Source organism: Didymella exigua, assembly GCF_010094145.1.
Source record: "Didymella exigua CBS 183.55 unplaced genomic scaffold M421scaffold_10, whole genome shotgun sequence".
NCBI lineage: Eukaryota > Fungi > Ascomycota > Dothideomycetes > Pleosporales > Didymellaceae > Didymella > Didymella exigua.
Genome location: NW_022984784.1, coordinates 46,229 through 66,577, shown reverse-complemented (window position 1 = coordinate 66,577; position 20,349 = coordinate 46,229). Strand labels below are relative to the sequence as shown.

At 55.1% G+C, this 20,349-nt stretch overlaps 9 protein-coding genes across 9 annotated transcripts; 5 read left to right on the top strand and 4 right to left on the bottom strand.

Moving 5' to 3' along the window:
* Positions 1–329: 329 nt before the first annotated feature.
* Positions 330–3,468, top strand: M421DRAFT_91395 (uncharacterized protein; the record flags this gene model as incomplete). The annotated part of the gene is made up of 2 exons (XM_033597941.1): positions 330–837; positions 944–3,468. The coding sequence occupies 2 exons, from the start codon at positions 330–332 to the stop codon at positions 3,466–3,468; spliced, it is 3,033 nt and encodes a 1,010-aa protein (XP_033449780.1).
* A 1,117-nt stretch (positions 3,469–4,585) lies between these two features.
* On the top strand, positions 4,586–5,978 carry M421DRAFT_59967 (ornithine decarboxylase; the record flags this gene model as incomplete). The annotated part of the gene is made up of 2 exons (XM_033595735.1): positions 4,586–4,865; positions 4,918–5,978. The coding sequence occupies 2 exons, from the start codon at positions 4,586–4,588 to the stop codon at positions 5,976–5,978; spliced, it is 1,341 nt and encodes a 446-aa protein (XP_033449779.1).
* Positions 5,979–7,941: 1,963 nt separating this feature from the next.
* M421DRAFT_59878 (uncharacterized protein) lies at positions 7,942–9,585 on the top strand (the record flags this gene model as incomplete). The annotated part of the gene is made up of 4 exons (XM_033595725.1): positions 7,942–8,464; positions 8,515–8,659; positions 8,723–8,919; positions 8,975–9,585. The coding sequence occupies 4 exons, from the start codon at positions 7,942–7,944 to the stop codon at positions 9,583–9,585; spliced, it is 1,476 nt and encodes a 491-aa protein (XP_033449778.1).
* A 926-nt stretch (positions 9,586–10,511) lies between these two features.
* Positions 10,512–12,143, top strand: M421DRAFT_419319 (uncharacterized protein). Its single transcript, XM_033592073.1, has one exon. It carries the CDS (start codon positions 10,729–10,731, stop codon positions 11,905–11,907), a length of 1,179 nt encoding a protein of 392 aa, XP_033449777.1. The 5' UTR covers positions 10,512–10,728; the 3' UTR covers positions 11,908–12,143.
* Positions 12,144–13,353: 1,210 nt separating this feature from the next.
* On the top strand, positions 13,354–13,980 carry M421DRAFT_60197 (uncharacterized protein; the record flags this gene model as incomplete). Its single annotated transcript, XM_033595762.1, has 1 exon — positions 13,354–13,980. One exon carries the CDS (start codon positions 13,354–13,356, stop codon positions 13,978–13,980), a length of 627 nt encoding a protein of 208 aa, XP_033449776.1.
* Positions 13,981–14,935: 955 nt separating this feature from the next.
* Positions 14,936–15,605, bottom strand: M421DRAFT_419317 (uncharacterized protein). The gene has a single exon (XM_033592072.1). It carries the CDS (start codon positions 15,374–15,376, stop codon positions 15,002–15,004), a length of 375 nt encoding a protein of 124 aa, XP_033449775.1. The 5' UTR covers positions 15,377–15,605; the 3' UTR covers positions 14,936–15,001.
* M421DRAFT_60062 (uncharacterized protein) lies at positions 15,429–16,043 on the bottom strand (the record flags this gene model as incomplete). The annotated part of the gene is made up of 1 exon (XM_033595743.1): positions 15,429–16,043. One exon carries the CDS (start codon positions 16,041–16,043, stop codon positions 15,429–15,431), a length of 615 nt encoding a protein of 204 aa, XP_033449774.1.
* Positions 16,044–16,828: 785 nt separating this feature from the next.
* M421DRAFT_3996 (protein BMH2) lies at positions 16,829–18,140 on the bottom strand (the record flags this gene model as incomplete). Its single annotated transcript, XM_033590185.1, has 8 exons — positions 16,829–17,200; positions 17,258–17,345; positions 17,396–17,670; positions 17,757–17,768; positions 17,827–17,846; positions 17,903–17,949; positions 18,004–18,011; positions 18,129–18,140. The coding sequence occupies 8 exons, from the start codon at positions 18,138–18,140 to the stop codon at positions 16,829–16,831; spliced, it is 834 nt and encodes a 277-aa protein (XP_033449773.1).
* A 1,144-nt stretch (positions 18,141–19,284) lies between these two features.
* Positions 19,285–20,214, bottom strand: M421DRAFT_60593 (DUF1640-domain-containing protein; the record flags this gene model as incomplete). The annotated part of the gene is made up of 3 exons (XM_033595799.1): positions 19,285–19,342; positions 19,399–19,770; positions 19,820–20,214. 3 exons carry the CDS (start codon positions 20,212–20,214, stop codon positions 19,285–19,287), a joined length of 825 nt encoding a protein of 274 aa, XP_033449772.1.
* Positions 20,215–20,349: the final 135 nt, after the last annotated feature.

The following is a 20,349-nucleotide window of genomic DNA, read 5'->3' as shown; positions in this document are numbered from 1 at the left end:
TCTCCACTTTGCGACATGCACAGACTCGTAATCGTACGTTCGACAAGACGCGAGGCTGGCGGGGACCTGACTGACCCAAGCGCCCTGTTTTGAAGGTAGCTGCACGTCTTCATATATAGAAAAGCCGTGAGTCCAAATTGTCCGCGTTACACTAAGCTTCAAGACCGAACACTGTCCCAGCCCCCCACACTGCAAGTGTCCCGGCCATCCTCAGGGCTGATACAGGGTAAGCACATCTCTCAAGACAGGCCCCGCACCAGTTTTTGTAGCTAACACCTCTCGTATAGCCGTTCATTCAATGTCTCTTTCTCTGTAGTTTTCTTTCAAATATGTTTTCGCAATTCAAGGATCGCGTCGCACGTCGCAATAAAGCCAGCGGCACTTCCACCACCCGACACAATCGCTTGTCGAAGCCGAGAACGAACACGAACTCGAAGCCGAACAGTCCTGTCGTCAATAATGATATCCCCTTTCCCGATTCGCCGTTGCGTGCGAGTAGCCGAAAGGAGAATCGCAACTCAATGCTGTCGCCATTGAGCAAAGAGGCTGGCTCAGCAATCTGGTCTGATCAAGATGTACTGGATACCGAGCCAGCAGTGGAGAGTCGAGGACGCCGTTCGACTGTAGTCTCAAGGTCGAACTCACACACACATTCGAGGTCGGGTTCTGTACTACGGTCTTTTGTACGAAGCAGACGAAACTCGACCACAAACCTCAAGAACCTACCGGAGTCAAAGGTGTCTCTGGTATCGAACACACAATCAGATATCGATGCGGCTGTTCGCTTATTGCAGGAAGTGAGGAAGAACGCCTCGCCTGAGGACTTGGCAGCGTTGCGTGAGTATTCCCATATTCCCTTAGATACCGGTTTGCACTTCAGCATAAGTTGTCGTCTGCATGCAGCTATTCCAAAATCACCTGTCAGCTGATACGTCATTCACAGGCGAAGCTTTGGAACGCCCGACAGAGCCTTCAGCCTCGACGTTAGAGAAAGAATATGACAGATCTAGTCCAGAGATTAGTGGCGTGCTTACTCGGCGAAAGTCACTCGTTCAGGCACCGGGTGTCGCGACTCGGATATCGCCCATAGAAGGTCAGCGTCGAACCTGGAATTCGTGGAAGGCACCGCAAATGCGACTTGAAGACGAAGCCAAATGGCAAGCTCCGAGCCAGGGACCATCTCCGCTGGATCGCCTTAGAGCTCTGGACTCGGCAGACAGCTCTCAAGCACAAAGTCCAGGAGACCTGGATTACTCACACTTGCTCGGCTACAAGCCTGGAACATTGATGGTGGTCAATGGCGAAGCTTCGCCAGCTCTTAGCACGGTCGATCTGGCACGCATTGCGCGAGCGAACGAAGAGAGCGACTACTTCTCCGCGACTGAGCCTGCGCCTAGTCCTTTGGCAACGAAGAGCGAGAGAAAGCACACGAAGCCTAGGAGCATGTCAGCTGTTGGTCTACGTGACAGCAACACCAAATTTCACCCGGACGCGGCTGGTGAAGAGAAAATACCCATCACCTACGTTAAGCCAGAGATTAAACTGAAGAAGCGACCGCAAAGCATTGCTGTAATCACACGGCGGTCATCGCAAAGCGCTGATAATCTTGCACGAGATTATCAGGCTTACATTCCGTACAGTCCCTTCGAGAACCAGATGGTAATTCACGACATCTGGCAAGAACAAGAACCAACGACTGATGAGCTCTTCCTCGAGGGATTCCAACCTCAAATGCGCCCAGACAATCTCGTAGAGCTGTCAGCAACCATAACAGACGTGACCGAACTCTCGCCACCATCCACAGCCACGAGCACGAGCACGAACACATTAGAGACACCCAAGTACCGGACCCCTCGGCCATCACCAAGGAGCTCGGACTCTGGCTACTCGTCTATAGGTTCATTTGATGGCATTATGAGAGTGCCCAACAACGACGAGCAGCAACAGCATCATCAAGCGCTTCAAGTGGCCAGCCCACCGTCTGATTCAGCGCATGCTCTATGCAGCTTTGGTAGGAGACAGACTATGAGTTTTGAGCTGCCCACCCAAGGCGGTCCCTCAGCTTCGTTTGAACAATCACTCTTAGCTACTGTACCGAGACGTGCACACGGGCGCACTCTGTCTCTGGACATCCCTCGAGAAGTTGCTGAGCTTCCATCGATGGATTCAGTGCTTACACCTGCTACGCCGGAGTTTGCTACGCCATATTCAGCTACTTCCAAGCACTCTGAGAAACAGTCAACGAGGCAGATCCGGCGCCTACAGAAACGACGACCATCCCAGCCTCAACTTCCAGTGGTCCAGTCAGCTCTGCTGAGCCGTGAGATCATTCCCGAGGTTCCAGACGATGTCAAAGTCAAATTTTCTCGACGTCTCTCAGCGACTCCTGGTATGGAGTATTTGACTCATACCTACCCAACCAAAGACCATGTTACTTCAGCCGAGTCTACCACCAGCTTCATCTCCGTTGATCCGTTATCATCATCAATGCAACTTGAACCTGATGAGGCACCCGCATCCCCAGCTCGTGGTCGAAGGCGGAGTATGTCTTTTTTCCGGAGGAAGTCGACATCAGGCAAGAAAAACAAAGACCATATGGAGGGAATGCCCTCACCCAAGGTCTTAGACCTCGGTACAATCGCAGTTTCCCTTGGTGCTTCTCCATACGATCCCTCCATGTTCGGCTCCTTCCAACAGACACAGGTCGTGGAGAACCCAACCCATCCTCACCAGCTTGGTCAAGCACGATCACATTCGCGGTCAAGATCAGCAGTAAGCATGAGCTCCGACACAGCCGCAGAATATGCACGCATACGAAGTAAGGATCGTGCTCTTCCGGAACCAGAGATGCCAGAAATCCCTCAGCAGCGTAAACCACGCCGGAAGCCAAAGATGGAGATCGGCGAGGCGACGCAGCCGAAACGACGACCGCAAAGCTTCTACTTTGGCGAGGCTCCACCGATGCCAGCCATTGACCATGCAAAATACGCAGCACCTCTCTCCGCTAAACCCCGGCTGGAGAACGTAGAAACACCTACTGCAAACCAGTCTCGCGTCCGCGCGAGTTCGCCACCCCAGTCGCCGCTAAGACCCAACCATACACGACCACCGTCGGCTCACAAGAACGTCGACTGGGAACAGAAGGTAGACTGGGAGCAGCATGCCCTTCAGTGGAGCCAGTGCCGCCAGTCTCTCGGCGACAGCCTGCGACCTCGACCAACAGTCGAAGCCAAAGAAAATGTCGCACCTGCCAGTCGTGCTCGTCCAATGTCTTACACACCCCACGAACTTACTACCTTCGGTCGCTACAGTGGTGGATTCGAATACGACCATGAGGGCCGTGAACAAATCGGTGGCTCAGCCGGCACCCGGCAACTGCACAGCTACGCGATGCAAAAGAGCATGCACTTCAAGCAGAGCTACGGAGTTGATCTGTCTGACGTTCCTATTTTTGTACAGAGGCAGTAAATGCCTTGTTTTGCATACTTATACATTGGGCGGCGTCGGGCTGTCATACTAGTAATGCGTCACTACTGATGACCTTCGATTCAAACACGCGATCATTAAATTAGCGTTCTCACATACGATCACGCCCACGCACATACAAGCAGCACTGAAATGAACATATTTACGACCTTCCTGATCGATGAACTGAATTGTCTGGCCCCTGGGGCAGTGGCGGTGCTGAGTTTGTACCGAGAAATGCCTCACCCAGGAACCGCGCACGCACGTGCGAACCAGCATCGTCGATGGCTGCTGCCCAACTTTTCGATCGGTGCAAACGCGCTGTCGCAGCAATCGTGTCGATGACTGTCTCCCGGCTGTGCGTGGTTTCCTCCACGGAAGCAGCGAATGTTGGCAAGGCCAATCCCCTAAGGCGCTCCCGGAGCGCCCATTGCCTGCTCCAGGCGAGCGAGCCGCAGCGTGTGTCGGATCCTCGACAGGTCAATGACGCAGGCGTGAGTGGTTTGTTGGACTACTGTGGGGCGTTTGCGGAGGCCAATGGGCTGTGACGCTGGCGCCGGCAACCCAGGCACAGCACCGACCTACGCGTGAACACACTTGGCAGCGGGGAGTCCAATTTTCAGCGCAGCCACCGTTCAACTCCTTTCACTTCACCTCACCGTCTCGCCTTTGCACACACAAAAGCCCCAGCCGCTGGAAACCTCCGCGACTGTCTTTCGCTGCATCCCTAAATAACGCATCGACAGCCTTTGGTCGCAACAAAGGCGTTACTTTAAGACGGCTCGCGGCCGCCTCTTCCTGATCAATCTTCAAGTTGTATCTGCACGACCTGCGCCGCACGTCTTCAACAACATCCCCCCACCGCCTGCCACAGATTTCTAAGCAGGAGCTTCAGCGCGTGTTGTTTTCGTACAACAACCAGACCCCCATTCCACCCGAATCTCAGCTGCCGCATAGCACGCTCTTCAAGGTCTGTTCCGTCGAGGAACAGTCTGACAGGAGGCCTCGCCCAACACCAAGCCTCGGCTTCGCGCCCTTCAAGCCGCCTTAACGCCCCTCCGCCATCCAGCACACACTCCCAATCCCTGCCAATTACTCCCCGACCACATCTAGCAAGGGAATGGCACCTTCTGCTCTCACGCCCCCTCCCGAGGAATACAACATTGCGTTGTATCACAAACAGTACCTCAGCGACTGTTCTCTCGGCAGCATCGGCAACAATGGCGCGAGCAGCTCCAAGCAACTCATTGGCGCAGCTTTGAAGAGCCGTGTCGAGGCTATCGACCACGACATCTGTGACGTCGGCGACGAAGACACCTTCTTCGTCGCTGACCTGGGCGAGGTCTACCGTCAGCACCTGCGCTGGAAGAAGAACCTGGCTCGTGTCAAGCCGCACTATGGTGAGCACTGCCCTCGACTGTCCTCTCGATGCTCGTGCTAACACGTTCACAGCGGTCAAGTGCAATCCGGACCCGCAGGTCCTGCGCCTCATGACCGAGCTCGGCCTCGGCTTTGATTGCGCCTCCAAGAACGAGATTGAGACGGTTCTAAAGATCGGCGTCGACCCCTCCCGCATCATCTACGCGCAGCCCTGCAAGACCAAGTCGTACGTCCGCTACGCTGCCAATGCTGGCGTGAAGCAGATGACCTTCGACAATGCCGACGAGCTCTACAAGACCAAGCAGCTCTTTCCTGACGCTGAGCTGTACCTCCGTATTATCACCGATGACACGGCCAGCTTGTGCCGTCTAAGCCAGAAGTTTGGTGCTGCAATGGACCAGACCGGCGAGCTGCTTGAGCTTGCAAAGAAGCTGGAGCTCAATGTTGTTGGCGTGGCTTTTCACGTCGGCTCTGGTGCGTCTGACCCCAAGGCGTTCATCAAGGCTGTGCAGGACGCTCGCTTTGTCTTCGACCAGGCGGCTGCTCTGGGCTTTAACATGCACACCTTGGATGTGGGTGGTGGCTTCACCGGCGACGCTACTTTTGAGCCCATGGCTGCAGTCTTGTCCGCTTCCTTGGATGAGTACTTCCCGCCTCACATCCGTGTGATTGGCGAGCCTGGACGCTATTACGTCTCCACCGCGTTCACTATTGCGTGCCACGTTATCGCTCGCCGCACTGTCACCGATGCAACGCTGGGCATGACCAATTACATGTTGTACTTGAATGATGGAGTGTACGGGAACTTCTCCAGCATCATCTTCGACCACCAGCATCCGGTTGCGAAGGTGCTGAAGTCCGGCAACGACGTCCTGTACGATGTTCGCCGCTCCGGATACGACACCCCTTCGCAGATCGAGTACTCCATCTGGGGCCCCACCTGCGACGGCATCGACATCATCTCCTCGTCCAGCACCTTCCCCGAGCTCCTCGATGTTGGTGACTGGCTCTACTTTGAGGACATGGGCGCGTACACCAAGTGCTCTGCCACTCGCTTCAACGGCTTCACTGACAGCCACGATGTTGTGTACGTGTGCAGCGAGCAGGGCGCCCAGGCTCTGTTGGGCCTTTGATATGAGTATATACTTTGCTAGCGTATGTTTAGTGGCTGGTGTGCGGCTTTGGCCGCATTGCGATACGGTGGAAAATGATGTTCTGTTGTTCGATCGATAGATTTCATAGCTTGCGTTTATCCTAGAACATGTGAATACGGCTTCGCCTCTGCTATATATCTATTTGCAGGCAAGTGATGGACATATAGAAATGTGCGGCTGAAGGAGTGCTTCTGGCCTCTCGAAGCTGCGTTCTGCCAGTCTCACATCCAAGACGTCCGCTGCCGAATTGCTCCTGCCTTACAACGATGAGGTGACGACAGCAGCGTTGGACAATTCGTCGCGGCGTCCGTCTAACGTTCATCCGCACGTCGACGCGCCTCCCAGTAGCTTCGGGCCTCCAATACGCCTTGCCAGACGACAACAGCCTACTGCAGAAGGTTATGTGGTACATATGGACAGATGTATCCTGAGATCGAACCCAGCGGTTGTACGAAACACCTCAATCAGCCACGTGCTCCTCTAACCTTACTGCGAGTGGCAGCTTTTCACGAGACCGTATGACACGAGCTCCATCGTCCTGGAGCAGCTGAAGAGGCGATGGGGCCAATTCGAGCTCGCTGGAGAGCATGGACTTGTCGTTGTGTGTTTGAGGCTTGAGATGTGCAAATGCCTAAGAGGTACAGAACGCCGTTTTGGCTGCTTCCGGAATAGGTGCCCTTAAGATGCAGCGGTCGAACCAGGAACACGGAAGCTGGAGAATCCAAATTCGGGCCCGGATTCCATCGCTGTAGAGCTGCTCCTCGATCTACAATTGGCCTGATGGATGCTCACAGTGCCGTTCAGCCTCGCCTGGACCCTCCCTGTCCCTGTCTGAGGAAAGTCGGACCCCAGATTTACACAGTTTGATAGACACATATCGACACTTACCCTGCAAGTCGCTAGCGTACGCTTAGCAGTGAATAGACTTCTATAATGTTAGAAGCGGCATACCATCGTCGCTCAAGTGATCGAGCAGCTGATCATACACAAGTCAGCCTCATCCTGTTCGTCCCAGGGTACGACACAGGCTAATTCTCAGCTCTCAGAATCCGAAGCTGCTCCTCGCGATGCCTCAACGAATAGATCGGCTCACCAGATGCCTCCATCGGTCCCATAGCTGCTAGACTTACACTACGGTCAACATTATACTATGGGATATCTGCAGGACTAGCGCTGGATTCGCCACAGAAGACGCTCACACAATACTGGGGAATCAATCTAGACCCAGATCGCACATATGGGCTGCATCAGCAGAACTGGATGATGCTCGCGCTTGGTTGAGCCATAGTAATAACCGACGAGACGATCCCCAACTAACTTTCTGTCTACCCTCACGTGTATCGCTCCTGACCGCCACGTGTAGCGCATTGGACTATGGCTACTAGCAACTCAGCACTGGACCAGCACACGTCTGCTTCTGAAATTCGCATCTCTCTCCATCAGCTTCTCCGCTGGAAAAGTTCAGTGCTTCAATCGATGACTATGTGATAGTTGTATATCGATGCCTCTGGCAGAGACTGCCAGTGTCATCCAGTTGCACTTGAGAGATTACCCGCCTGAATTTAATGCAAGAAGTCACTTTCAAAGCAAGCAACAGGTCTATCAATGGCCAACAGCCTAACTACCCAGGTTATTGTCTTACATATACCTCTATTAAAAAGGACGCCAGGCTTAGCGGCAGATCTGCTGAGCATCCCCTCGAGCTGAGGATGTCTACTCTGAGCTTGATGGCTCTGGGAGTACTCACCGGTTCCGTCCAGAATCAACACTATTGCCAACGCCACGGCGTGCGCCTTTCGATTCCTTCTCAGCTGCACGAAATTTACTCTCCTCTTCGGTCCAGCTACAGGTATAAGTAAGCCTCGTGTTCACCCCTTCTTGCATCATCCAACACTTCAAGCACCCGCAACCCTTTACCATTCAGCACTCTTCATCACACATCATGTTTGGTCCCAAGCTCGTCACCCTTCTCCTCTCAGCCGCCGCTTTGGCAGTAGCTGCTGGTCCTCAGCTGGATATTGCTGCTATTGAGGCAGCTGGTCCGCCGCCTCAGCCCACTATTGCTACTAACGCTCACGATCAAAAGGTATCTTACGATGCTACCTCCGCCAGTGCTGCCGCAGCGGCAACCCAGAGCGCTCAGGCCTTCGATACCCAGACTGGTCCTGCGGATGGCTCGACTAGCGACGGCTCCAAAGTGAAGCGTGCCGTCTGCGATCCGCAGTGGACTGGAAAAGGACCTGTTCCAAGCCCCGATACTGCCAGCGCTTTCCTGGCTTATGGTCCGTTCGCCTCTTCGGCCAACGCGGCACCAACACCCACTGGCTATAACCTGGCCTTCAAGAACCTCCAGGCCGGAAACAACGCTCTGGGCTACATGGGCTTTACTCTGCTCGACACTTATGACACGGACCTCTGCGCAAGCAAGTGCAACGAGATCTATGGCTGCAGTGCTTTCAATATCGGTAAGTCCTCTTTCTTCACCAGCGTGGATCAGCTCTGACATAAACCACAGCCTTTGAGCGTTCGCCGTCGAAGGATCCGTCGCCAAAGGGTGGTGCCTGTGATCAGCCCCCAACCACCACTTTTATCAAATGCGTTTTCTGGGGTGGACCTGTTACTATTGCCAATGCCGTCAACAGCGGTCAGTACCGCAACGAGTAAGTGTCTTCTTCTAATGTGCATTTGATTTATCAGCACAAATTCTGACAGAACCTTTACAGGTATCAAGTAGTCATTGCCGGCTCGAATGGCTACGTCAACAAGTCTTCGGATATCGTTCCCGGTTACGGTCCAGGCAACTATCTGGATGGCAAGGTGATTGTTGCACCAAATGATTGCAATGACGCAACAACCTACATTGGCAACCAGTATTGGAACGATGGCAAGCCTTTTGACACTGCTCGCTGTGCCGCTGCTTGTAAATCTGATCACATCCACAGACGGTGATCAACTGAGCTGACAATACTTCCCAGGTTCTGCTCAGACCGAGGCCAACCCAGCGACGCCTTGCCGCTTCTTCAACACCTACATCATTAACAAGAACAACCAGGCACAGGGACAGTACTGCGCTATGTATACTCAGCAGTGGGACAGCTCTTACGCCGTCAGCAACCAGGTCACTTACGACGGTGCCATATACCAGACTAGTTACTCCTACAGCTACACAGTCAGTGACTACAGCTATACCTGCGTCAAGAACGCATTCAGCTGTCCCAACCCCGGCTCATGCTATACCTATCAACAGTGCTCCAACAGCAACAACGGGAACTGCCTCTGCGGAACTGATACAGCCAACAACCCGCTTTGCCATCAGCCCGACAGCTGCGGCTCACCATCCTGCAACACGAACTCCGACTGCCAGAGCGGCTACGCTTGCCTCAATGCCAACAACTGCTGCGGAACAAGTGTTTGTGTAGCGGCCACGGTCTGTGTCAACAAGAACAGCAAGCGCTACATATTCAGCAAGCGCCAGAACGACTCCGAAGTGAAGATGACAAACTACATTCCCCCGGCTGATGCGCAGAAGCGTGATGCGGATGACGAGTGCACTACGGTCTCGTGCCCAAATAGTCCCAGTGCCTAAGGCCGTGCATATAATTGCACAACTGATGATAGACGTCTATTGGAATGGAAAGAAGAGGCGATTCTGGCGATGCCTGAGTGAAGTCCCATCCAAGTAGATTGTCAGTATTCGACACGAATCCAACGTATCCTCCACACCACACCCTTCCAGATCCCTCCAGTGAAAGCGGATCCCGTCATCATCCGCAGTTTATACCCCATCCTCTCCCCTCCCCCCTCCACGATCCACACCAAACGTTCCACCCTGACACACAGCGATGTATCCAGTAGCCGCCGCTCCCGTCACAGCTCCCGCAGCCACGTCCCAAGAAAGCAGAGACATCACCAACGGCTCGTGTTATAATTGTCAGTGCGACATCTCTGCCACACCGGCCAAGGTTGTCGATACTGTGCTCAAGGTGGTGGGGTTGAAGTGCAGAGAGCATAAGGCGGTTGTGGTCTGTGAGTGCCGGTGTCATGTGCATGGGGGAGATGCATAGGAGGGCAGATGAGGACGGAATTGGGATGGGTTTGGGATGTGGACGTGTGACGTGGTCCGAGAGTGTGAGGATGGTGAGTGTTCATGTGAGAGTTTGGAGAGGGAGCTAGTTGTAACATATGGGAGGACACCCGGGTATGTCCTGATTGAGTTGATGTCTCTTTGAGGACATGGGGTAGTATCAGTATGCACAGCAGAAAAATTCAGGGCAACATGTGCATCAAGTATTGGCGGTAATGCTGACGTACATTCGTAATGAGATATGTGAGTCCGTCCACGCTCAATGCTCGCGAAGGTCCGGAATGTAAAGCAGCGACGATCGAGTAGCAAGTGTGGTGTTGTAGACCGCAGTTACCATCTATATTGGGGTTGAGGAGGCGCGATCCATGAACAATGAAGAGTGGGCGTGTTTCGCGTCCTTTCACTTCCGCACGTGGTAGCACAGCAAACGCGCATTGTTATTTATCAATACAAACGCCCAAGCATTCTTTCACCTATCAGCAGCACACTCAATACCCAACGTTCCAAAACAAATCATACACGAGGTCTCGCCCACTACTCGCTCTGCCTTTTGGAATTGCTATTTTTATCGGTCTGTATCAACTCGCTTAGTCTGGCCCGCCGAAGTCTGACTACGCACACGCAGCCTCGTCTACAACTGTCGCCATGTATGGGAATGTGTGGGAACGTAGTATCGATCCTGACACACCGACTACGCCACTGAGCTCGTCTGAGCACTACACATCGACGCCTGCTTCAGAACTATCGCTGAGTCGAAGGCGCTCAGAATCTTTGTCCAGCGCTACAGGAAGGCGAAGAGGCTCTTTTGGTACCGAGTTTGTCTCTAGGCGCCATGGTACGATCGATATCCTGGGAGTCGGCAGCACTCGGGGCAGTCGTCGATCGAGCTACTCGTCAGTCGCTGCCACATATCAATCCACACCGCCAACAACCAATGAACGCGACCCAAGTCCTCCCCACAGTCCTGTGGTTCACGTCACAAACAGCACAGTCCGTGACGACTCCAGGCTTCTGGGGAGATGGCAATGCTGTGAATGCCGTCGAGGTCATGGTGTCCATCGATTCGAACAAGGACAACAACTGATCAACGCTTTGAATTGCTTGTGCCCGCATCGCTCCTGCAGTAATTGTACTTTCCAAGGCAGGATCAAGCGTTTCGCGCCGATTTATGATGTCGGAGGTTCGGCGTTGATGCCGATCGCTGGGGACGGTGATCAAATCCTACACATGGGTATCGTGTGTCGGTATTGTGGTTTGTCCTGGCAAGCACAGAAGAGCGAGGCACCAAGACGACGCAAGTCTTTTAGGCAAAGACTCTCGATGCTGCCAAAAAAAATCAATCCCATGCCGACCCTACGTCACGCGCGGTCTATGATTCACCTGGGCCTGCCTCGCGATCCACACTCAGACGACGCTCGCCCTGGTACCTCGCTGTCCACGTCTCGATCGTTCCTAAATCTCAGGTCCGCCTCTGATGCGCAGCGAAGGGAGTCGAAGCCTGAGCGGCAAACTCAAGCTATCCAGGTACGATTTTACGGGATCGAATGCACGTGTGGGAGCGTCACAGACGAGCGTGACATTTGCTTTGTGTTCCTCGCACTGCCTAAGGCCAGAAGTAATACTGGGAAGAGGGAAGATACTGGCTGTAAGGTAATACACGCGACAGAGCCACCGTACCTGCTTGAGCTGCGGGTCAAGGGGTACGGGACGCCGACTTTGCATCTTAAGGGTGGATCTCATCCGAATCCTCTCATGAGTAATCTGGGGGCAACGCACCCTGGCTATGAAGGGGACACGGATCGAACGTTTGCCTCTTGGTTTTGATGAGTAGAGTCTGGCTAATTGGATACGTTGTGAGAATACTTGTACTACAATAATGGGAATCACCTTGATAAGAAGCATTTCAAGAAGCATCGTCTTGATCTTTTCAGAGCATTTGAAAACCCGGAGGCTTCTTCAGCTTTTGTGTCACAGGAAAATCTGGCTACGACCGATAGCCCGTGCTCGTACTTGATGTCCTTTAAGGCTGACCGCATTCTAAATCATTTGCTTCTTTTAGGATGGTCGAGAGATGGAACCTCACCTACCGCGTGTTGTGGTGAGCCTTGTGGTGAGCCTTGTGGTGAGCCTTGTGGTGAGCCTCGTGGGGGCACGACCTGAGGTCGTCCGAGCAAGCTGCGACTTCGCGGGTGATAGCTTAGTCTGTACACTGGGCTCGGGACAGGCTACGAAGTACAGCCACCACATCCGCGTGGTTGAGATTGCCCGAAGATGATGTTGCGCGAGTAAGATCGATGTGCTGCTGCGGTCCGCTTGTCAGACGGAGTTTCTTCCGGCGATATCGAAGATCGCAACTCGTCTCGTACCTACGGACCGTGTGCCCGAAAACGATTGCAATCAAATGCCGAAGAAGCATCGGTGTAATGCGCTGATATGAGCAGGTGCTCGTGCTCGAGCCTTGCGCCTCTTTGTCAGCTGTCTTCAACGACAGCTTGCAGAATATAGTCATGAGCATGTTGGCTCATCAGCCGCCATCATCATCTGTCGCTTTCGCCGATGTAGGGCGGCGTGAGATGAGATGTGGGCTTGTTAGTTTACACCCGAGATCAGCCTTGACGCCTGGCATCCCGTCCAGACATTGCCCTGCCTGAGTTACAGATTGATGATACGGGTGCGCTTTCACAACAATGGTCAAGGCTCGATGAAAGACGGTGTAGAAGGCCTCAGTGAGGTGAGGCAGAGGGCATAACTATGTAGGGCGCCATCAGCCTCAAAGTGGGCGAAGGCACGAACAGTGGAACCCCGCCACGTGCCCTGGATCTCAGTCTCAAACAAGCGTGATAAATAGATCAAGGCTGGCACAAAGGACAACACGCTCGCAGCTTAGTTTCACATTCCACCGCCAAACACACCCGTTTGCGTTCTAATACAAAACCATCACACTCTGTGTTTGTCAATTTCCAACCTTTGATGATGCTAGCGTCTATAAGGCCGACAGGTACCCCCCATCTCGGTTGTCCCGTTCAACCGTCATACACCAGCCTCAGCCTCAGACGATCGACGACATCGCCAGTCTTGAACGCCGCTGAAGCTTCTGCACTTTCAAGCACTCACAGAATCGTCGGGCACTTTGGGCGATCTAGTTGTACATTCATCAGGCCCGCGCGACAGGAAGCGTCACGCGACAAAACAACATTAGCACGCAACAATCGGGCATCAACTATGGCTACGAAAACGGGGGAAGAGCCCAAAGAGCATAGGGAATGTTTGATGTGCAAGAGGAAGTTTGAGGATGAAGAAGAGCAGCCTTCCAAGGTCGCGCGCAAGGCCGGCGCAGTCGATATAGATGCACAAGTCGTGGACAGCATGGGTCAGCTGCCTCCATTCCCGGACCCGCTTCCAGAGCAACACGCCAAGTTCGAGCATAGCCTGCCGCCTGAGAACCCAGAGTACACAGGCGGCAAGTCTCTCTTCTTGGCGGGCAGCATCGAGATGGGCAAAGCCGTGCAGTGGCAGAAGCAGATGGCTGCGACGCTGCGAGATCTGCCCATCACGATCTGCAATCCGCGGAGAGGAAACTGGGACCCGAATGTCACCAAGTCTGCCAAGGACGCGTTGTTCAAGCAGCAGGTTGTGTGGGAGCTTTCCGCGCTGGAGAAGGTCGATCTCATCTGCTTCTTCTTCGACGCGAACACGGTCAGTCCCGTGACCATGATGGAGCTCGGTCTGTGGGCGAGTTCCGGCAAGGTCATCGTGTGCTGCGACTCTAGGTTCTGGCGTGCAGGCAACATTCACCTGGTCTGCGAACGCTACAATGTCCCTTTTGTGGAGAAGTTCGAGGACCTTGTGACTGCTGTCAAGGAGCGGCTTGTGAAGGACGGCTTGAATACTGCGTGAATGACAATGTCGTCGAATGTTCGAGAACACCGAAGTTGCGGCCAAGGACAAGAACGCACATGGGCGTGTATGTCAATGGAAACCAAGTTCCGGTCGAATGCACATGGGCATGCGCATCCCAAATGTATATACCCCTGTATGATATCAATTTTGGAATTAGAGGCTATTTGGGCGCGGCGTTGGTGGTGGGTAGAAAAGGTCTTTATGGGGCGAGCCAAATGCATTTCCATACGTATCTTTCTCTGTGCTCTGCGGTCTTTGTTCACCATGTGGTTCGTATCTCCCAATGTGGTGTGCATTTGGTCACATTATGGTTTCGGACGAGTGGCATGCGCGCGGGACCTTCTGCTTGCTCTTCGCTTATTGTTGCAGCCGTTGTACATATATAACCCATAGTCACTGTAAGTAATCCATTTGGGCTATCCCGCGTGCATCCGTATCCTCCAATATGTCATACAAGCCCACTGATCCGCAGAACAAGCAGGGGGCAAACATCCAAGGTGCAGTGCGCAAGTAAACCATAGAAGCGAAGGGAATTGTCACTCCAGGTGCAGTCTCACCGACACCATCCGTTCGTTTCTTTCTCCAAGTCCCACCTACATCACTCTCTCCTCTCTTTCCACCTAGAAGCTACCTTCGTCACCAGCCAGCATGGCGTCGCTCACCGCATCCCCCCCGCTCGCCCTGGCGGCACATTGGCATACGAAGCCCCCGAGTCTGGACATCTTCGATATGGATCCAGCGGTTGCAGTCCGCATGACGCAGCCCTACCTCAAGAAGAGCCCACCGTCCGTTCGAGTGCGGTGTTCTCGACTTCACCGAGATTCACCGCACAACGCCTGACATGGGGGCGCTGAGAGAGAGTCTAAGTCAACATGTCGTTCTGCCCGCGCAAGGCTGACGGTCACAGGAGCAGCGGACGACTTGCAGTGGACCTGGAACATATCCCGGCTGAGCGAGTCACTCTAGCACAGCACCTGAAGCTCCTGCGCGCCGAGCTGGCAATCTGCGGTAACGTCGCTCATCTGGAGCTTCCCGAGGCCTGGGCCGAGGCGATCAACATGACCACTTCGCAGAGACGGGGGAGCGCGTCAAGGACCGCGACGAGCTGGATGAGGACGGCGACGAAGTGTATATTGGACTGGGGACCTGCAAAGCCGTGGATGGTGATCTGTATTCGGCGTCGAGCTGGGGTGTGTTGTGGGCGATGACAGACACCGCGGCTACCTCCAGGCCGTGAGCACTTGTACGCAAGATAGCAAAAACCATTCCAGTGCAAATAGTCGCCTGCTCGACGCGACGAGCTCGTATATCCTGTTCCTCGCCTCCCGCGACCCCAGCAGATGCCGTGCGCAAGCTGCATCAGAGCACCAGGCTGAAGGCAACACAACACCATCATCCGCACCGCGCACACATGCTTTCACACATCTCCCCCCCTTCTCCCGACCTCAGCCCTCGTCAACTCCAAACCCAACTCTGACCCACAAACTACACCCCTGACACCCAACAAGCACCTCCCCCTCGCCCCTTTGCTCCGCATCCACAAGATCCTCTTCTCGGATACGAAACCCCACTTGCTCACCACACCGACACGCGCGGCACCACTCCACCTCCTGTTCGGGGCCGGAGTCCAGTTCGCGGAAGTCACTGAGATCCAGCACATCCAGGCCAAGCACAAAGTCCGCGCTGAGCGTCTGCACGCCCGATGCAGCTGCAGCGGTACCCAAGTGACTCCCCGCAGACGAGGATAGGAAGTGCGGAGTCGTGACGACCCAGGCATCGTACCGCGCCCTGCTCGCCGGATCGTCGAGGACGCGGAACGCCTCTCTGACATGGTCGACCGTGTATGCGGCGCCTCCCTTTCCTGCTACTTCTCCTCTCTGCCCTCGCTCCGCCTTGGCTGCAGTCGCGGTCGCAGTCGTGCTGGCTTTGTCCGGATGCGCCCTGAGCAGCGCAGTCCTGTACGCGCGGCGCAGCTCGGCGCTCTTGGGGCGGGCGGCCGGAGACGCGGGGCCAGGCGCGTCGAGGCCGAGGATGTGGTAGTAGTTGTGTGTGTACGCCATTGCGACGCCGGGCTGTGTGTATGCGTCGAGTCCAAGTGCGGTGCGTTTGGCCGTGGGCTCTAGGCAGGCGCTGGCCGTTCGTGGTACGTTGACCGTGAATTCGCGTGGCTCAGGGCATGGCCGCTGTATACGCAAACCCCTCAAAATGACTGCACGGCTGGTGAAGACATGTATTCAGGCTTCAGCAATCGTGGATGTGGGGGATGAACACAGTGGGGTTGTCGATTCACCGCCAGACTTTTTAGTGGGGTGGACCCAGGCCCATGGAACAGCCACCGCATGGTCTCGGTGTGACTGTCAGCATCTCTCGAATCTATATCCCGTTTCTTCAGGTGAACCCGCAGACATAGTACGGGGCATTAAAGACAGTAGTCTGAGCAAGCGCGAGTCAAGCTGCAAAAAGGGGTCGTTCATATGGGCAAAGTCAAAGAACAGGGGAATAGGGGGATTGCATTGAGGCACCACGCCAAACCCTCCATCTCCACACGCAGTATTAGTGCCCTCTGCACAAAGGATACCAAATATCTAGGCGGTCGCGCAATAAACGCGGCCCCAGTAGACTGCATGCTCGATGAGGACAGTGCGGGTGATACAGGAGAGTAAAGGGAAACACATCAGTCATGGGGAATTTGACCATCCGACCCGCTCGCTGCTAAAGCCAATTTTCAAAATCACAGGACACATACAACTCCGTAGGACGCTCGCTGCCGTAGCAGCCTCCTTCGTCTATCCGGAACTAGGAGACGGTGACTGGCGATGAACCGGTCGACAGAGGTAGGAACTGCTTAGGCGGCAGCAGGGGCGGCAGCTGGTGCCTCCTCGCTCTTCTGCTCGGCAGGAGCGGCGGCCTCGGCGTCAGCGGCCTTCTCCTCCTTGGGGGCGGAAGAGTCAGCAGCCTCAGCCTCATTGCCATCCGACGATGTCCAGAGGGTGAGGTTGTCACGGAGAAGCTGCATGATGAGGGTGCTGTCGCGGTAGGACTCCTCGGACAAGGAGTCGAGCTCAGCAATGGCATCGTCGAAAGCCTGCTTGGCAAGGTGGCAAGCACGGTCGGGCGAGTTCAGGATCTCGTAGTAGAAGACCGAGAAGTTGAGCGCCAGACCCAGACGGATGGGGTGAGTGGGAGTGAGCTCAGTCTGAGCAACGTCCGTGGCCGTCTATTCATCTCGTCAGTCATCTGATCTGCATTCGCGCATATCTTGATTGCGTCATACCTTGTAAGCCTCGTGTGCGGCGGTTGCAGCGACCTTGCGCTTCTCGCCCGACGCGAACTCGGCGAGGTAACGGTGGTAGTCACCCTTCCTGCATGGTGTCAGCGCTGCAGTGATTTCAACAGGCCCGTTGCAACGCACATCTTGTGGTAGAAGACCTTGGACTCGCCAGACTCGGCCTTGGGAATAAGAGACTCGTCGAGGACATTCAGGACATCCTGGCAGACCTGCTCGAGCTCCGTCTCAATCTTCTGGCGGTAGTCGCGGATGGTGCCAACGTGCTTCTCAGAGCCCTTGGACTCCTCCTTCTGCTCGATCGAGGAGATGATGCGCCACGAGGCACGTCGTGTGCCGACGACGTTCTTGTAGGCGACGGACAGGAGGTTGCGCTCGTCAACAGTGAGCTCACCGCCAATCTGCAGTGGGTTAGGTCACATCATCTGGCGCTGCAGCGTCGCCGCGGCTGCATGCTGGCACGGCTGGCGAAACGGTGTGGGCATACCTTGGCAACTTCCTGCAGGAGAGTCAGTACGTGAGTGCAGAGGCGTGTGCGTGTGCGGCTGTCGACTGACCTTCATGTACGTGACCATCTCTGCGAGGCGCTCCGTTAGCATGCGCGGCTGACACGTTGGACATGCCAGCACTTACCATCGTAGCGCTCAGCCTGTTCGCAAAGCCTGGCGAGGAAAGTCTTGCTGTTGCGACGTCAATAACGCGGTCGTGCGGACTCGGCGGGCGACGCTGCGTACCTCTCGCGCTGTTGGGGGCCGTCACATTAGCCTCTATTGACAATCATTGTGGCCGGGGTTGAGCGCCAGAGGGGCATCCCGCCGGGGAGCAACGGCGGGGAGGGCGCAGATAAAGGGTCACGTACCTCGTTCGCCATTGTGTCGGTGGTGCGGTGTACGGGGGTACTGAGAGAGAGAGTCTGGGCTGGGTGGAGATGTGTTTGGAAGGATACAAGGCGGTGTGCTGTAGAGGTTCACGGAAGAGTTTGTCGAGTTGTTTTGGGGAGATTGGGAGGAAGCGAGCGGCTGTCTAGACAGGTGAAGACGGCGCCAAGGAGCGACTGCCCATGGACAACCACCACCCCACTGCGCCTTCTCCAGACGCCGTTTCGATCACATGCCCTGCCTGCTTGCCGCGAGGCTGCTTGCCTTGCACACGCTTCTTGGTCTCTACACACTTCCTCTGTTGCTCCAGGTTTCTATGTCCTCTTGGCAATGAGGGGTCCAGAGGGCTAGCTGGCGTGGCTCTCTGTGTACACAAACAGTCGGCACACCTAAATGTGATCTCTTGTCATGTGCAAATGCGCTGCTCAGCGTCTGCTGCATCCAAATCCTCTGCTGCCGCCTTCAACGTCAACAACACTCGGACGGGTGTCGCACCAGGTCACGCTGCAATGGGCGGCTGCCAGCGAGCCTGGCTGGTGAACCATGCCATGCTGGGGGCCAATCACGCGCTGTCGTGGAACAGGCTAGAAACCCGGGCCATTCGCAGACGTCAAGCCTGAACCACCGCCCATGAGTCGTGCCACATGCGATGAAGGCTGCATTAATACCTATGCCAGAACCCCTTAGATGCATTCCTTTCGATCACAACATGGAAGTCGTTGCATGGGAATGTTGAGACACTGGACGAAGCAGGCTGGCTGCCTGCAATTGCATCATATGAGGGGCAGTTCGCCGCCAGCGTTGCAATGCCGCGTCTTCCTGATACCAGAGCAACGGTATGGCTGGTGTACCGACACGTTGCGCTGTCCAGCGTCTGCACATCGTATCGGGCCCGCCCACGGCTCCCCGTCCGCTGCAGCACGCATCCTTCGTGCAGCGCATACCTGGTACATGAACTATGGGTGCGTAGCTGCTGTAGCGTGAGAAGCAGGGATGTGCTGGAGACGTCCTCGGTCTCCGTGGCCCGTTGTTCTGCCGAAAGTAGCCCGATCCTTTGTGTGTACACAGCCCTACACATGTTTCCAGTAGTTAGCCCGTCCATGCGCACGTCTCGTGGGTGTTTCAAGCGCGATTGCTTCACATCAACAAACGCCAAACACCGAGCATGAGCGCAGCAGTACCCGTGCAAACACCCCTGCGAACGGATTAGCAATGCCAACTAGAGCCACATAGCAGACTGCTGTCACGTACATCAGCCACTGCAGCGTAGAGAACTTGACTGCCTCCAGTCGCTCTCGCAATTGCGCCGTCTCCTGCTCGATCCTTGTCTCGGTCTCCTTCAACTTGAGCTCTTGGACATTTGCCTCCTCCCTGATGCGACCCTTCTCGAGATTCAAGTCCAGCCGCACGGACGCCTGAGTTCGCTGTATCTCGTCTCGCAGGCGTGAATTCAGCTTGGCCAGCTCGTTGGTCAGCCGCTCGTGCGACGCGCGAGTCAGCGAGGACTCGGTCGAGTCGGCCGTCATGAGCTCGGATCGCAGTTTCGCAAAGTCGACTTTCTGCGTGTATGTGGCCTTCTCCTGATCCTCCCGCAGGACCATGGTGCGCGTGAGGTTTTGTATGCTGTGAGGTGTCAGCCTGGTCCCTTGCAGGTGCTGCATGCGCGACGCACCTTTCTTCTATGACGTCTCCCAGCACCCTCATCATGCCTTCTGCTTGCTCATCTGTAAAGCCTTCCTCTTTCAAACGCTGGATAAACTTGAGCGTGTCGAAGTGGTGATCCTTGCGTTGCGGTGCGGTGGCGCTGAAGTTGCGACGAAACTCGAGGGCAGACGCGTAGCCGGCAGCGAAGCTTTCGGACTGTCTCTGAGATTGCAGTGCGCGTTGTCGTTGTAACGCGGTGGTCACCGGGTTCGGGGCGCATCGCTCAGGAGCTGCTGAACAGCGATGCCGCCTCGCTTCAACTACGCATCGTGTCGTGGGTCTGAAAGCATTCGTAATCACCCAGGACCTTTGCGGTAGCAAGAATCGTGGTATCGCTGTTTTCGAGACCATAGGTGCTGCCATTGTGGTGTTGCGGTCGTGAATGCGATCGTCCGCGAGAAAGCGTGTGAAGCCGACTCGCGCTAGGAGCGAGTCGTCATTGCACAACACAGAACACCGTTCCCGGTATCGGATCGGCGCGCCTGCGGCATGGTATCG